Source organism: Talpa occidentalis, unplaced genomic scaffold (genome assembly GCF_014898055.3).
Source record: "Talpa occidentalis isolate TD23 unplaced genomic scaffold, MPIMG_talOcc4v2.1 talOcc4.9, whole genome shotgun sequence".
Taxonomy (NCBI): domain Eukaryota; kingdom Metazoa; phylum Chordata; class Mammalia; order Eulipotyphla; family Talpidae; genus Talpa; species Talpa occidentalis.
Genome location: NW_023605305.1, coordinates 59,431,333 through 59,446,996, shown reverse-complemented (window position 1 = coordinate 59,446,996; position 15,664 = coordinate 59,431,333). Strand labels below are relative to the sequence as shown.

The following is a 15,664-nucleotide window of genomic DNA, read 5'->3' as shown; positions in this document are numbered from 1 at the left end:
TTATACCTAGATTTTTCTTGTCATAGATAAATCAAAAAATGATTGATTTATCTATATAAATCATAGATAACTTCTTAGTTTAGAATTTTTAACAAGAACCAAACTAAAGCTAATGAACAAAGTAATGTGAAAAATTATTTTTCTAAGGAAAGATAAATTTGTAACTTTATTAGTCAAGAAGATCGTAAGTAAAACCACAGTAACACACCAATTCATATCCACCAGAATGACTATGATCAAAATGATGTTGAGTATAAAATTGTGCAACTGCTTTGAAAAGCAGTTTGGCAATTCCTCCAAAATTTAAACATGGAGTCACCATAGTTCCAATCCTAGGTATCTGTTCCAGAGAAATCTACTACACTATGAATGTCATAGCAACACGATGCATATTTGCTAAAAGGTGGAAACAAAGAAAATGTGGTTTATCCATCCAATAGAATATCACTCAATCATAAAAAGAAATAAAGTTCTGATACATGCTGTAACATATATGAATAATGAAAATATTATACTTTCCAAAAGAGGCCATACACAAAGGATCACACAGTATATAATTTCACTTACATAAAATAAGACAAACTCATAGAAACTGGAAGCAAAAAGGTTGCTACGGGCTGAGTAGAAGAGAGAATGGAAATGTCTGCTGATGGGTAATGCTATGAACTGAATTGTATCCCCAACCCCCTTTAAATTCATACAGTTAAGCCCTAGCCTGTATTTGTATTTTGCATTTGGAGATAAGACCATTAAAAGCAAGTAATAAAAATTTAATGAGGTCATAATGGTGAGGGCCTAATCCAACAACACTGGTGTCTTATTGCTACAGGGCAATCCCGATATGAAATGTGTTGCTTCACTGTAAAGCCTCACCCATTTGCTTAAAAGGGACTTAGCATCTTTTCTCCCCAACACTATAAGAAAAGTGAGCAACCCCAGAGGCTCTCCCTCCATGTACAAATAAAGGAAAGGTCATGTGAGGGCATAGCAAAAAAAGTAGTCATCTGCAAGTCAGTAAGAGAGGCCTCATCAGAAAATTAATACTACCAGCAACTTGATCTTCACCTTCCAGGCTCTCAAACTGTGAGAAAATAAATTTTTGTAAGCCACCAAATACATGGTATTTTGTTATGGCATCCTCAGCAAACTAAAACAAATATGGAGTTTCTTTCTACAATTAGACAGTAGTGATAGCTGTACAACTCTAAAAATATACTAAAAACCATTGGCCTGTATATTTCAAAAGGGTGAGCTTATAATATGCATATTATATCATTATAAAGTTGTTGAAAAAATATTATAAGAGCTAATGTTAGGTGTCCAGATATTCAAAAGACTCAATTTGCTGAATCTGTCTAACAGATTTCTGGATAAACCTGATGAAATATTAAAGTCTTATCTTTCAAAGGAAAAAAACTTCCCACGTTGTCTATCTATACAGGTTATCTGTCCCTATGAATTGTTTCTCTTAGAAAGCTTTATGAACTGAAAATTATTTTTGCTTGAGTCACAACTAATAATTAACTATAATGTTAACATGATATAATAAAAAAGAGTATAATGAGCATGGCATAAAATGAGCATGGCAGTTAACCTCTGCAAGTTAATCCTGCTGAGCCCTGGTTTTCTCATTTAAAAATGAAAATAGTATCTACCTCACAGAATTATTCTTAATACAGCATGAAATAAGACAAAGTACTTTGTGAAACACAATATAAATGTAGGATACATTACTTCCATGATACTAGGTCAAAAGTCACAACTTTTTTAAAAAAGGAAAAAATACATATACTTCAACTTATTCAAAAATAACAAAGTCTACCAAATAATAAATGTGAAGTAAACTCTTTATGGAAAAAAGTATTTTTGTCTTTATATTTCCCAAGTCAAGAATAACATCTGTTACACAATACAGATTTCAGTGAATGTTTTACAAGTTTTAAGACTAATTGAATGAATAACTGTGGCAAAGGGTCACCTCCACCTGTGAACCAAAAAGGTTCTAAAGCCCCATGTGTAACTATAAATGCTTAGTAGCATTTAAAAATATGTACAGAAGAAAATACTACTCAAAAGGACATAAATATAAACATAAAATCTACTAGGATTTTTCTAAATAGCACTCAAAATACTATTCCAGAAAATAAAAGCTATACCATAAAAGAAATACTCACTTGAGTGATAAACATTTTACCAGAAGTCTTTGACCAAAATGTTCTTTGGGTACATCAGGAACACTAAGTCGTTCTATTGGTTCTTCCTACAAATTGACAAACACCAAATTGTACATGCTTATCACATTTCAAACCTTTATGATTTTTTATTTTTTTTCTTTATGATTTTTTTAAAGAAGTTACTTAATCTAATACCTTCAGTCTTCACAATTGAACATAGGAAAGAATGACCTACTTATACTCCAACAGAACTCTTTAGCTTATAAGTGCACTCAATTCACAGAAGTTACTCATTATAAATAATAAATTCACTAATGTGAAAATGCGTATTTCACGTATACAAATTACAGCTATGTTTTGATTAAATGTTATCCCCTATATTATTTTAATACTACATACAATTCATACTCTCAAAATATTTATCCTAATAATTACTTGATTCTTTCTATCTAAATATCTATACCTCATCTTGTGATGGATGCAAAGCAAAAAGTTCCTTATGACGGTTTGATTTCCTTTGATCATCATTTTGACGATCTATTTCTTCATTTGGCGTGCGATCCAGTAAATTGGGAAGCAAAGCATCAGGAAGTGAGTTTTTTAAGTCAAAAATACTGCAGGCCCAGCTGCCCCTTGGAGTATCATCTATTGACACTGAACGTCTTTTAAGATCATCCTGTCATGTAAAATAGTAAGTATAAATACATTAAAGAAAAAAAACATTTAACAATAACTTCTTATAGCTACATAAAAATAAAGTTATTACTTGGTCATCCTGGTAGTTGCTGCCATCTGGAGCTTCATCAGATTCAAAGACCTGTTTTGGCAAACCTTTTTGCCTTTCTTTTTGTTTATCTAATGTATTGGGATTGAATCCTGTTCCCAGTTTATGATACCTATTCAATATAAAAGAGTTAAATATCAGTTTTTTTAATCTCGCAACTTTTTTTATCACCATCATGCCAACTGTTCTCTCCATTACTTCCTTATAAGAAATATATTTATAAGGATACATTCCAGCAGTTTTGAGAGTGCTAAACATATAACCAAAGGTTTAAGAAAACTCCCACTTAAAGTTCCTTTGATCCAACTAGATAGCAGATGATGAGTTTCCAGAAGTAAATCACATTCTTCTTTTCATGATAACTCTCTCTATATAAATGAACTGCATTTTCAATTCAAAGAGCTGATCAATAATAAGAAAGGCTGGGAAGTCGGGTTAAAGAATAAAATGGGGGAGAAGAAAATATATACTGCATTAATAATATAAATTTTTTTTTTAATAGTATTTTTTTTTTTTTTATAGAAGCATGCTTTATTTATTTGTTTGCTGGTTTGTTTGTTTGTTTTGTTTATACATGCACTGGGTACAGTCAGAAGCACGGGAGGGTGAGAGAATTCACCAGAGCCAGAGCAGGGAGCAGAGCAGGCAGAAGGACCGAAGTACACTGCTGAGGGGAGCAGCGGGCAGCAGGAGAGGTCTGCACGCCATGTGGGACCCTCCTCCGGTGGCAGGGGAGCAGCCGGGGATCGAACCGGCGCCGCAGAGGCCGCGGGCAGCTTCGCAACCCAGCGCTCAACCGCTGCGCCACCGGGGAGGCCCAATAATATAAATTTTTAAAAGGCAAAAAAAAGTTATCAAATATTCAATCTTAAAATTTCTGCCACACACAAAAAATTGCTGTATATCATTATGAATAAAAGATCTTAAACAACCTAAAACTGCAGATTTGTAAAATGAAAAACTGTTAAGATCAACATCACTGTGCACCTGTTTCACATAATTAAGATGTATTGTATTGAGTTTTGACAAGAGTTGTCATGTATGGCTAAGAATAACTCAAATTAATGTAACCTTGCTTCCTGACAACCCTATGTCCAAAAATATCAAGTAGAGACACTAAGATCAAAGAGGAGTTACTATTTTAAAACTTCATATGTCAAACTGGGAGAAATTTTTAATTGGAGTAAAAACAATGATTACCAGAAATTGATATGGGTCTTGCTATCTGCCAATTCAAGAAACAGAAACAAAACAATTTGAAAGGAATCAATCACATCACGTTTTGTTGCTCAAGGTATTGAATGTAATTCACATAAAATATATCCATAAAATAAAGCAGTTTTCCTCTGGAAGAACTAAAATACTTAAATATAGTAACATTAAAGGTATTTTTCAGAAGCAGATGTCTCAATCTTTCATGAAATGTTTAAAGTGCCTTAATTTGTAAAGGGATTTAGCTAAGCTGCTCTAATAAACCAAAGTAGCACTGTTTTCTGCCGCCTTTATTTTCTAAAACATTTACAGTATGAAATTCAAGAGCACTGAAAAAAATAACCTGATTCATTCTCAATACTTTTTTTCTATGTTATTCTCTCCTCTGGTCAATTGCTATGATAAAGCTCTATATGATTATCCATCCAACCCCCACATACCACCATTTCTATGACTTCATATCTTGGCATTCTCACTCTCATTTATTCTGTTTCAGCCATGCTGGCCTCTTTTCTATTCCTTGAACATTCCCAGCATGCTTCAAATATAGAGCCTTTGCATGTACTGTTCTTCCCTCTGCCTAAAATATTCTTTCCCCAGATATCTAACACTTTCTTTCATCAAATCTTTGCTCAGATTCATCTATTAGCAAGGCATCTTGACTGGTTATTTCAAGCAGAAAATTTAGCCCCTCTTCTTGGCTCTCTTTATTCCCCTCACCCTACTTTTTCCCCCAAATGACTTAACCTTCATTATAAACACTAAATATTTACCTGTGTTTGTTTATTTTCTATTACCCTCATTCCCAATGAGACTGCAAGTCTGGCGAGAGCAGGGAGTTAGTTTTGTTGACTTTTGTGTCATTATTGCTTAGTATAGTACCTGGCATATACAGACCTCAGTAAGTATTTGTTAAATGAATAAAGTACTTTTAGTCCCTTTAACCTCCTATGCTGAATTATGGAATAATGTTGTGGCTTCATCTTATAGTTACTATACTTAAGTCATGTCAATTCTGCCATTAAACCCATCCACTAAATTTTTAATATTTCTTTACTCATCAAAATTTTATTTCAAAGATAATTAGTTCATCTTGTATATTCCATATCCTCTCACAACTCTTTGAGAATAATAATTAAACTATGAGTCACAGCACTATTCTATCTACTAAAGTCCAATAATTACTACTCTTACAAAAAAAAACAAAAATAGGGGCATCCCTGGTTGTGCAGGGTCAGTCACTGCAGCATGAGTTCGATCCCCGGCCAAGGGAGCTAGCCCACATGGCACAGCAGACCTCTCCTGTTTTGCCCACTGCTCCTCTTGGCAGTGTATTTCAGTCGATCAGCCTGTTCTGTTTCCCACTCTGTCTCTGGTAAATCCTCTCACTACCCCCCTCCATACCTCTGGGCCTACACCCAAGTTCTTGTATACAAAATAAACAAAATCTTTAAAAAAAATGCCTCCCTGGTGATGCAAGGGGTTAAGACACAAACTATGAAACTGTCCGCAGCCATTGCAGCATGAGTTCGGTCCCTAGCCAGGGAGCTACCCACATGGCACAACAGATCTCTCCTGACTCGCCTGCTGCTCCCCTCAGCAGTGTATTTCAGTCATTCCTCCTGTTCTGTTCCTAAATTCTAAACCTGGCTACCCGACTTTTTGATCATGGGACCACAAAGATCTTAATTTACTCTGTACTTCAGTTACCTTATCTGTTAGAATCTTAAATTAGATGAGAATAAAATACCCAATAAAATTCTCAGTACATAGCAATTACCCATAAATGTTAATTATCTAACCCTCAGTCTAAATCAAGGCCAGCAACCACATGGTTAGAACTAAGTAGCAGACTCCACAATTCTGAGGTTAATATATTTTACAACTAACTTTTTTATTAAGATTTCTGTTTATAAATTTCCAACATATATGCATAGAGATAAATACTTTTAAATTGTCTGATAGAGAACAGTTTTCTTCAGTACTGTCTGAAATCCTTATCAAAATTTTAAGTTCATAAAAACAGTTCTTCTTTATAAAGTCTAGTAGACTATGCTTTTATTAGGTCAGTCTAAAACTAAAAAGCATGTCAGCAATATCCTCCAGAGTGATGCCTAGCTCAATATTAAACCCAGTGAAATAAGACAGAAACCATAAGGGCAAAACAAAGAGCAATAGATACATCACTACTGCTAGTATATTTTAATACAGATTACTTTCATTTCTGAAAACTGAACTGTCACAACAGAATTCCTTACCACTTCAGCCATTATATTTCCTTTAGAAAAATAAAATAAGGTTCAGAAGTACTGGCATGAAAATCCTCCTTCATGTGTAAATTAGCAAAGAAAAGTAGTTTTATTTTATTGCCTAATCAAACTTAATTTTTTATACAGGCCATTGAAAAACATATTTTCTGATAAAATAAACCATTATTTTTAACAAATATTAATTTGATTAGACAGGAAGATCAAGGAAAGATCAATTAATAAATGGTAGAGACCTTTCAACAGCTTGATCTGGAAAAGCAGTTTTTAAAATTAAGTTTATTAACTACCTGAATTCCAATAGACAGACTGTTGTTTTTGTGGTTTTTTTTTTTTTTTTAATAGAGGCATGTTTTTATTTATTTATTTATTTGTTTGTTTTGTTTATACATGCACTGGGTACAGTCAGAAGCGCGGGAGGGTGAGAGAATTCACCAGAGCCAGAGCGGGGAGCAGAGCAGGCAGAAGGACCGAAGTACACTGCTGAGGGGAGGAGCGGGCTGCAGGAGAGGTCTGCGCGCCATGTGGGATCCTCCTCCGGTGGCCGGGGAGCAGCTGGGGATCGAACCGGCGCTGCAGAGGCTGCGGGCAGCTTCGCAACCCAGGGCTCAACCGCTACACCACCGGGGAGGCCCTAGACAGACTGGTTTTTAAGAATAGAAAGTATTCATCAATATCAACTCATGATTTCCTGAAAGAAATAGACTATAAATAATTATCACCATATATTATTAGTTATTAACGGCCTTTAATAATACAGAGATATTACCCCCATAAACATATTGTTCTGTAAGTAAAAGGAGAAAGTATGTATAGACAAAGGTTTCTCTTTTGCTTTTTTGGCTGCTGTTTTTAATGAATTTTCAGGTCTCATTGTTGATCTACATTAATCCATTTACAAATCCTACTACATATGTTTAAATACATAATAAATACTTACTTTCTGATTACAATTGCCCAGTCTTCTGTGTAACTTCTTATACAATCTCTAACATGTGGATCCATTTCACTATTTAAAAAAGAAAAAATATCTGTAATTTAGACAGAAAATTCATGTTATGAAATTGGTTGCGGCAGTTCTTTGCTCATATCATAGGAAACACCTCCACCACAAGAAATAACATCTAAATAAAATAATAGAAGTTAGCCTTTCTATAGTTAGACTAAAACAAAAAATGGGTGAATGTCTCCTTACCTTTCTTCGGGTACAGCTGAAACAAGGGTTCTGCAGTCCCGTGGACTATAAACAACTTCAATATCATCTGGAGGGAAATCAGTCAAATCCCTTAAAGGCCCAGAATCCACAGCTAATGGATGAGTAATGAGATATTCTTCCAAATCTACTGGATCCACTGCTTCAGTAAGGGGAACCTTTATAAAAAAGGGCGGGCATCAGAAGTGGGTAGAAAGGAAGAGACAGATGTAAAAATTAAGCTTCAAGTGAAGAAAAAGTATTATTTTTTAAAATATAGTATACTTAAACCTAGTTGTTTTTGAAGTTTCTGCCAGACACACTAAAGAAACAAAGTGTTGGCCTTCCTATCCTCCCTTATGTTTTAGATCATATTCTCTTTAATATTCTTCTCATAAAAATAATAATGATAATTAAAAATTTTATAATACTTTACAGTTTATAAAACATCCATTGGAGGGATTATTTTTACTTTTTTATATCTTTGGAAGACTTAAAAGTGCTAAGTTTCCAAACAATGTTTTTAATTTACTTGTTATCATTTATTACTCTGATAAAATGCATAATCATACTGTGTGGTAGGTTGAAAAATGGCCCTTCAGAAGATCTCTGTATCCCAAACCATGGCTCTCACATGGCAACAAACAAACAAATAAATAAATAAATGGGTGTTTGGAAATAAGATTAATGACCTTAAAATGAGAACATTACCCTCAATTAACTGCATGGGTCCTAAATATAACACTTACATGAAGACTGAGGGAGATTTAGGTCACATAGAGAAGAAAGCCATATGAAGACATACTAAAGACAGATTTAAGGATTCTCTTTAAGGATAACAGAAATGATACACCATAGGGCCTCCCCGGTGGCGCAGCAGTTGAGCGCTGGGTTGCGAAGCTGCCTGCAGCCTCTGCAGCGCCAGTTCCATCCCCAGCTGTTCCCCGGCCACCAGAGGAGGGTCCCACAGGGCGCGCAGACCTCTCCTGCTGCCCGCTGCTCCCCTCAGCAGTGTACTTCGGTCCTTCTGCCTGCTCTGCTCCCCGCTCTGGCTCTGGTGAATTCTCTCACCCTCCCGTGCTTCTGACTGTACCCAGTGCTTGTATAAATAAATAAATAAAAATAAATCTTTAAAAAAAAAATGATACACCATAAGCAGCTGCTAGAATCTGGAAGAATCAAGGAACTTATTCTCTTCTAAAGTCTCCAGAGAAGGCAGCCTCTCCAAATATTTGATTTCAGCCCACGGATATTTGACTTCAGATTACTGGACTAAAAGACTATTTACTCTATGAGAATACAAATTTCTGTTGTCATAAGCCTTCCAGCTTATAATAATTTGTTACCACAGCCACAGAAAATTAATACATAAATCTTATTAAAAGTAGATAGCAATAGCAGAATATTCCTGGAATTCCCTAGTCAAGCTGAAAATACACTTTTTTTTTTAAAGATTTATTTATTTATACAAGTGCTGGTATACAGGCCAGAGGCGCGGGAGGGTGAAAGAATTCACCAGAGATAGAGCAGGGCGCAGAACAGGCAGAAGGACCGAAAGTACTGCTGAGGGGAGCAGCGGGCGAGACAAGAGAGGTCTGCTGTGCCATGTGGGACTCTCCCTGGCCGGCCACAAATCAAACCGGTGCTGCAGAGCCTGTGGACAGCTTCCCAGCGCTGCGCCACCAGGAAGGCCCTGAAAATACACTTTTTAATAAGATATCCTACTTCTTAATTCAATTAAATTAGTTCAAGAAAGAAAAAAAAATTCAGGCAAAAACTAAGAAAAAGTTCATAACAAATGGTCATTTTGGACCAATAAAAAATAAGAACATTATTTCTCAAGATGCATTTCTAAGTAGACAGTAAGTCATTAATAAGCTTCTTTAAATAACTAGTAACTTACATAACAACATTTTATTTTTTTTTAAGATTTATTTATTTATTTTATACAAGAACTGGGGTACAGGCCAGATGCGCAGGAGGGTAAGAGGATTCACCAGAGACAGAGTGAGGAGCAGAACAGGCAGACTGATGCAATATACTGCTGAGGGGAGCAGCGGGCACAACGAGAGGTCTGCTATGCCATGTGGGACCCTCGCCTGGGACCCTCGCCGGCCAGCCAGGATCAAACCAGCACTGCAGAGGCTGCGGACAGCTTCACAACTCAGCACTCAACCGCCTGCACCATCAGGGGGGGTCCACATAGCAACATTTTAAAGATATTAAGTGAAATAATGACTACTACAACACAAACGCTCAAAAGATAGTTGCTATTATGTCATTATTGTGTTTTCTCACTTAAAACTCTCCTTCAAATGAAGTCTGTAAGTTATGAGATACTATTACAATTCTACAAATAAAGGCATTTGTGCTCAAAGAAACAATCTGAAAATAAAATGATGGATTGAAATTTCAAACGGGGTTTTTAAGCTTTAAAATTCATGGGTTTTTTCTCCCTCTATCATCAATCTTGCCTAATCTGTTAAGTACATAGTACACTACCAGGATGTTTTTAACAGAGAAAAAGAAGCAATTCAATAGTGAAATGGAAATCTGTTCAACCATTGTTACTGAAACTATCAGATACTTACAAGGAGGGAGAGCGGAGAAGTGAAGCTCAATTCTTACATTACAACATATATAAAAATTAAATTGCAATGGATCATAGACATAAGCATATTCTCCTCAAGGGACTAAGAGACAAGATGCCTACCAAAACAAAACTCTTACACTAACTGTTCTACTCCAGGCAAAAAAAATGATATGAAAAACTTGGTTTACCCATGCCCATACTATAAAATGCCAAGCAATGGGGAGCCAGATTTCACCCTCATCAAGTTATAACAAAATATCCATATACATCTGCACCAGGGTGATGTGAGAGAAGTCAGAGTGGGGAGTTGTGATTTTCATACCTACTATAAGGTAAAGAGTCTCCCACACCAGTCAGTGGATTCCACATAAGGAATTTGGACATTCACATCCATGTAGCAATGACAAAGTACTCTTTGCCACTGACCACTAGCAGTGTCAGAGAAGGCCTATATACAATACATAAAGGGTAAGAGGACACAAGAATAGGCACTTTCTATACTTCACTCAAACTAGTAAAATGTCCACATCAGTAGTGCAATAAGTTATTTTATAAAATGCCTTAAGCATCCCACTAAAAGCCTAGACAAAGATATACAACCAACAACACTATAGATATACTAAGATGCACAATTTCACTTACATGAGTTATATAAAATAGGCAAATCATACAGACTGGGAATAGAGTTTACCAGGCATTGGAAGAAGAGGAAATAGAGAGTTAATGTTTAATGAGTTTAGGGTTTTAGTTTAGTATTTAAAAAAAAAAGAGTTCTGAAATATGATAGTGATAGTTGTACAACATAAATGCCATTGAGTTGTACATTTTGAAGTAGTTAAAATGGTAAATTTTATCTCATATACATTTTACTACAAAATAAATATTTTTAAATGAAAAAATGGTTAAAAGATTTAAAACAATGCTTCTCCACCAGTATATTTCTGGGTCAGTATACCTTTCAGGGTTGAAAGTGTCGTAAATGACTACTCACTGAAAATAATGAAAAAGCCTGGGAGTCTTTATACATGTCTAATCCAAAATGAACCTTTCCTCAAGGAATGACCAATCATTTCAAGGAAAAGTGTTAGGACAGGGAAGGAAAAGCTTGATAGCACTGAGACTTTAACCCCTGCACCACCAGGGAGGCCCACTCACATGGATTCTTTATGTATTTTAAATATTAATCCCTTTATCAGATGTTATTTGTAAATAATTTCTTCCTTTTTGTACTTTGTTTTTTCATTTTAGTGATGATTTCTTTTGCTGTTCAGAAACATTTTTAGTTTGGTTAAGTTCCCGCTTAATTTGCTTTTGCTGCCTTTACTTTCGGTGTTAGAGCCATAATTACAGAATTATGGTGAAGTAAAAAAAAATCAATATTTTTACTAGTCTGTCTACCTCTGTGTATGTTTGAAGATTTTCATAATTTATAAAGTACTTTTTCAGAGAGAATATATGAGCCCTGACAACCTTTTGAAGGTATTTTGACACCAAAAAAGAGCAAAGAAACATAAGAAATTGGAGACTGGTGGAAAAATGAGGCCAAACGCAGAATTTTTTTTACATAGGAGAAATAACAGCATGCTTTTATATGGATGGAAATAAGGCAATGAATAGGAGGGAAAATAACATAAAAGAAAAAAAGAGAGGGGCCTCCCTAATGGTGCAACGGGTTAAGTCTCAGTACTATGAAGCTATCTGTAGCCACTGCAGCACGAGTTCCACCCCAGACCAGGGAGCTAACCCATGTGGCACAGCAGACCTCTCCTGTCTTGCCCACCGCTCCCCTCAGCAGTGTATTTCAGTCAATCTGCCTGTCCTGTTCCCCCCTCTGACTCTGGTGAAGCCTCTCACCCTCACCCCACCTCTGGCCTGCACAACAGCTCTTGCAGGCATAAAATAAGTAAAGTATCTTGGGCTTAGTGTTCTATAGATGTCAGTTAAGCCCATGAGGATATATTGTACAAAAATGAAAAATGATGTAAAAAATAATATAAAATTAAAAATAATTAAAAATAAATATATTTAAATTAAAAATTAAAAATAAAAACACATATGTAAAACAAAAAAAAATTAGTAAAATAAATCTTTAAAAAAAAAAAAAGAAAAGAGAATACTGCAATACTGTTCCTGAGAAACTGAGATCTAATGAATAAGTAGAGGGATCAGCTAACCACTTGTCTGCCAGCAGGTGATCTATAGGGACTGGTGAACAGGTAGATAATACATGTGTGCAGATAATAACTGGTTAACAGACATGTTAATAGAAATATTTGAAAGTTCTCATCTGATTGATTTAATATTTTTGTAAAAAGAAAGTCATGTCATTAAAATGGGAAAGAGTGATAAGAGTAGAAAGCGTGAAATATGCCAACTAAAATAGTAAGAGAATAAACCAAGTAAGAGGATACAATGTTTGCCTAGCAATGTTAAAGTTCTATGAGGTAGTGGTCCTAAATTTAAGGTGAGACCAGTCAATAGGATAGGGTATTTTTTCTCCTAGCCACAATCAAGTACATAAGTACAGGGATAAAATAACAACTGAGTTGAATTTAAGCAACTCTGAAGTTTTGCCAAGTGGTAAAATGACATGATTTTGCCAAGTGGTACAATTGCCAAGTGATACAGTGACATGACAGGATATTAAGGAAATCAAGGGCACATTCAAGAAAGCAATTATGATCAACAAATAATTTGTTTGGTAAGCAGAAAAATCAGGACATCAAGGGGTAAGGAACAAGAAAAAGTGAGTAAGAGTATAAATATGTCATTACAAGCCAATTGCGCTGTTATGATCTGACATACCATTTTGTTCAGTAACTGGTACTAACTCATAACTAAATAGAAAGTGTTAACATGTTACTTTACCCAAGTCATTCCTATTCACTTTTTTCATTTTTGACAAATGGAGCTATGTTTTTAATTCATATTCTTATTTTAACTAATAAATAACACTTTTTACTTATTAACAGCATGCCAGCTTTTTTAATAAGAAAACATAATTAAATCTCTGACTGACATACTACCCGGCTTACAAAAATGATTCAACAATTATTTCTTTCTTTCTAATAAAGGAGACAGAGATAATACCACAAATCCACATAATTATTTAATTTTTATTTTAGTACCTATTTGTACAATAGATTTCTAAATTTGCAAGTAATAAGTCACATTACCTTTGGGGAGTTCTGATTGCAAAATTCGAGTTGATTAAATTCTGAATGTAAAATTTCAGAGTTTGCCAGGAAATCAACACTTCTATTATACCTCCTAACACTCACTCTCCTCCAACTCAGATTTCAGGAACAAGTGAGGCAGCCACAAGTAAGGCTATAAGACTGGTGACAGAAACCAATCTACTGGCTCTTTTCTTTCCACTACTGTTTCATGGCCTAGTCAATAATACACCAACATATACCATATTTTAAATAAGCTACTTACTGTGGTATGATGGGATATATTGCCAACAATGTTGAGGTTTTTCAGCAGTTGAGGAGAACCACTATATTGTCCAGAGATCTGCTTCCTAACTTCAGCAGCCACCGTTCTATAACAGAGAAAGCAAATATACTATTTTAAAAATAAAACAACTTAAAGTAGAAAGAAACTATGTTGATTAATGATTCATTTGAAAGAAAAAAATCTCAGCATATGAACAAAACTATAAATTCATAAAATATTTCAGTAACTACTAATTACAATTAAAGTATCTTTATAATGCTGACGTAGGTAGGCTGTAAGAATGACAACAAACTTACATGTGCCTTTTTTTGAAAACGGCATTTTAGAAAACAGATGCAGCAAAAGCTATAATACTGTATATACTCTAAGGCTATAAAATTAATTTTAGACTATGAAAAGAATTAGGAAGAAAAAAAACTTCTTTCCTTGCTAAGATTACTAGTTCCTTACTCATCCCCCTGAAAAATATTCCTTATTTTTACTTAACTAATAAAAAAAAAATCCTCATACTCTGGCATTAATAACTTTCCATAATCTCACCATCATCAGTCATACTTGACCTTCCCCAAATTCTTATCAATGAACATAATTCGCTTCCTAGAATGATATTTCTCTTTTATGTCTACCAATACCATTCTCAATTAGTTTTAAGGGTAAAATTCAAATGATGAGATTTCCATATAAATTTCTTGGCTTGCCATAACACCATTCTTCTTTAAAACTTTAGAACATCAATCATAACTTGCATTTTCATCTTTCCCAGTTATTCTTTCTAAATTTCAAGTATGTTCTATACAAAGAGGCAGTGGCTTCATTTATCTTTGTTTTCCCTAAACTATTTTAGCACATGGCACTCAAAAAAAGGTGAACCTTTATTCTAATGAAATACACAATATTACTGAAGTTATTGATAAATGAAGAAAATCACAAAGGCATTACTATAAAATTTGTAAGGTAAGTCTATTTAAATCAGGGTAAGAGTTTAGAAGTTCCACAATTTCAAGCTAGCTGTTAGCCACTGGGAACATACTAGTAGTTCAAATTTACTTTAATCTCTACATTCGTCAGATTCCACTAAAATACAATGGAAAACATTCAGTAAATCCTAAATCCAAAAAATAACTTCCTCACATTAGCAATTAGACAACTGGATAGAGAAATTATGGAATACATATACTCAATGGAATAGTACTAAGCTATTAAGAAAGATGAGAGAGTGTCTTCTGAGACAAAATGGATGAATATCTAAGTGATTATAATAAGTGAAATAAGTCAGAAAGTGAAAGACAGATATTGGATGGTTACTCTTATCTGTGGAATATGAAAAACCACAACATATATACTGGCAAAGCATGGCAAAAACAAATCTAAGATTCAGGGAAAGATATTGTAAACAGAGGGAACAGGAGGGAGGGAGGAGAGGATAAGGGAAGAAAGGAGGTAGAGCAGTGGCACGGGAGGTCTGGTGGAGGGTAAGAGAAAGATGTATAAACATGGAGGAGAAAAAACGTAGCCCCAAAGTTCTACAAACTTGTAAATAAATGACTTACAAATAAATAAAACAAGAAAAGGGAAATTATTTCCAAAGGTTGTAAAAGGGGGAAAACAGGAACAAAAAAAAAGGGGAAAAACAAATAAATAGTGCACAGGGGATTTAAAAAAAGTTTTTAAAGATTTATTTATTTGGGGCCTCCCTGGTGGTGCAGCAGTTAAAGGCTTAGTGCTAGCAAGGCATCACAGGTCACTGCAGATTGAGGGCCTGAGTTCGATCCCTGGCCAGGGAGCAGACCTCTCCTGCCTCGCCTGCTGCTCTCCTCAGCAGTGTATTTCAGTAGATCCACCTGTTCTGCTCCTCCCTCTTTCTCTGGTGAATCCTCTCACCCCCTGAATCACTGGCCTGCATCCCAGCTCTTTCATACAAAATAAATAAATAAATCTAAAGAAAAAAAAATGTATTTATTTATGCATGCAAGAACTGGG

General features: G+C 35.0%; 1 protein-coding gene across 10 annotated transcripts in view; it reads right to left on the bottom strand.

Annotated features, from left to right (window-relative positions):
- The window catches only part of DOCK7 (dedicator of cytokinesis 7), a 153,541-nt gene that overhangs the window by 122,311 nt on the left and 15,566 nt on the right, over positions 1-15,664 (bottom strand). For all 10 annotated transcript variants that reach the window (XR_008550196.1, XM_037501367.2, XM_037501368.2 and 7 more), the window contains exons 2-7: positions 13,664-13,769; positions 7,633-7,808; positions 7,378-7,446; positions 2,941-3,070; positions 2,638-2,850; positions 2,175-2,260 (exon numbers count right to left, since the gene is read on the bottom strand). Coding sequence is in view for 9 of the 10 variants with exons in the window: in XM_037501367.2 (XP_037357264.1) it covers positions 2,175-2,260; positions 2,638-2,850; positions 2,941-3,070; positions 7,378-7,446; positions 7,633-7,808; positions 13,664-13,769 (780 nt within the window). In the remaining variant the exon portion in view is untranslated. The remainder of the gene's footprint in view (positions 1-2,174; positions 2,261-2,637; positions 2,851-2,940; positions 3,071-7,377; positions 7,447-7,632; positions 7,809-13,663; positions 13,770-15,664) is intronic.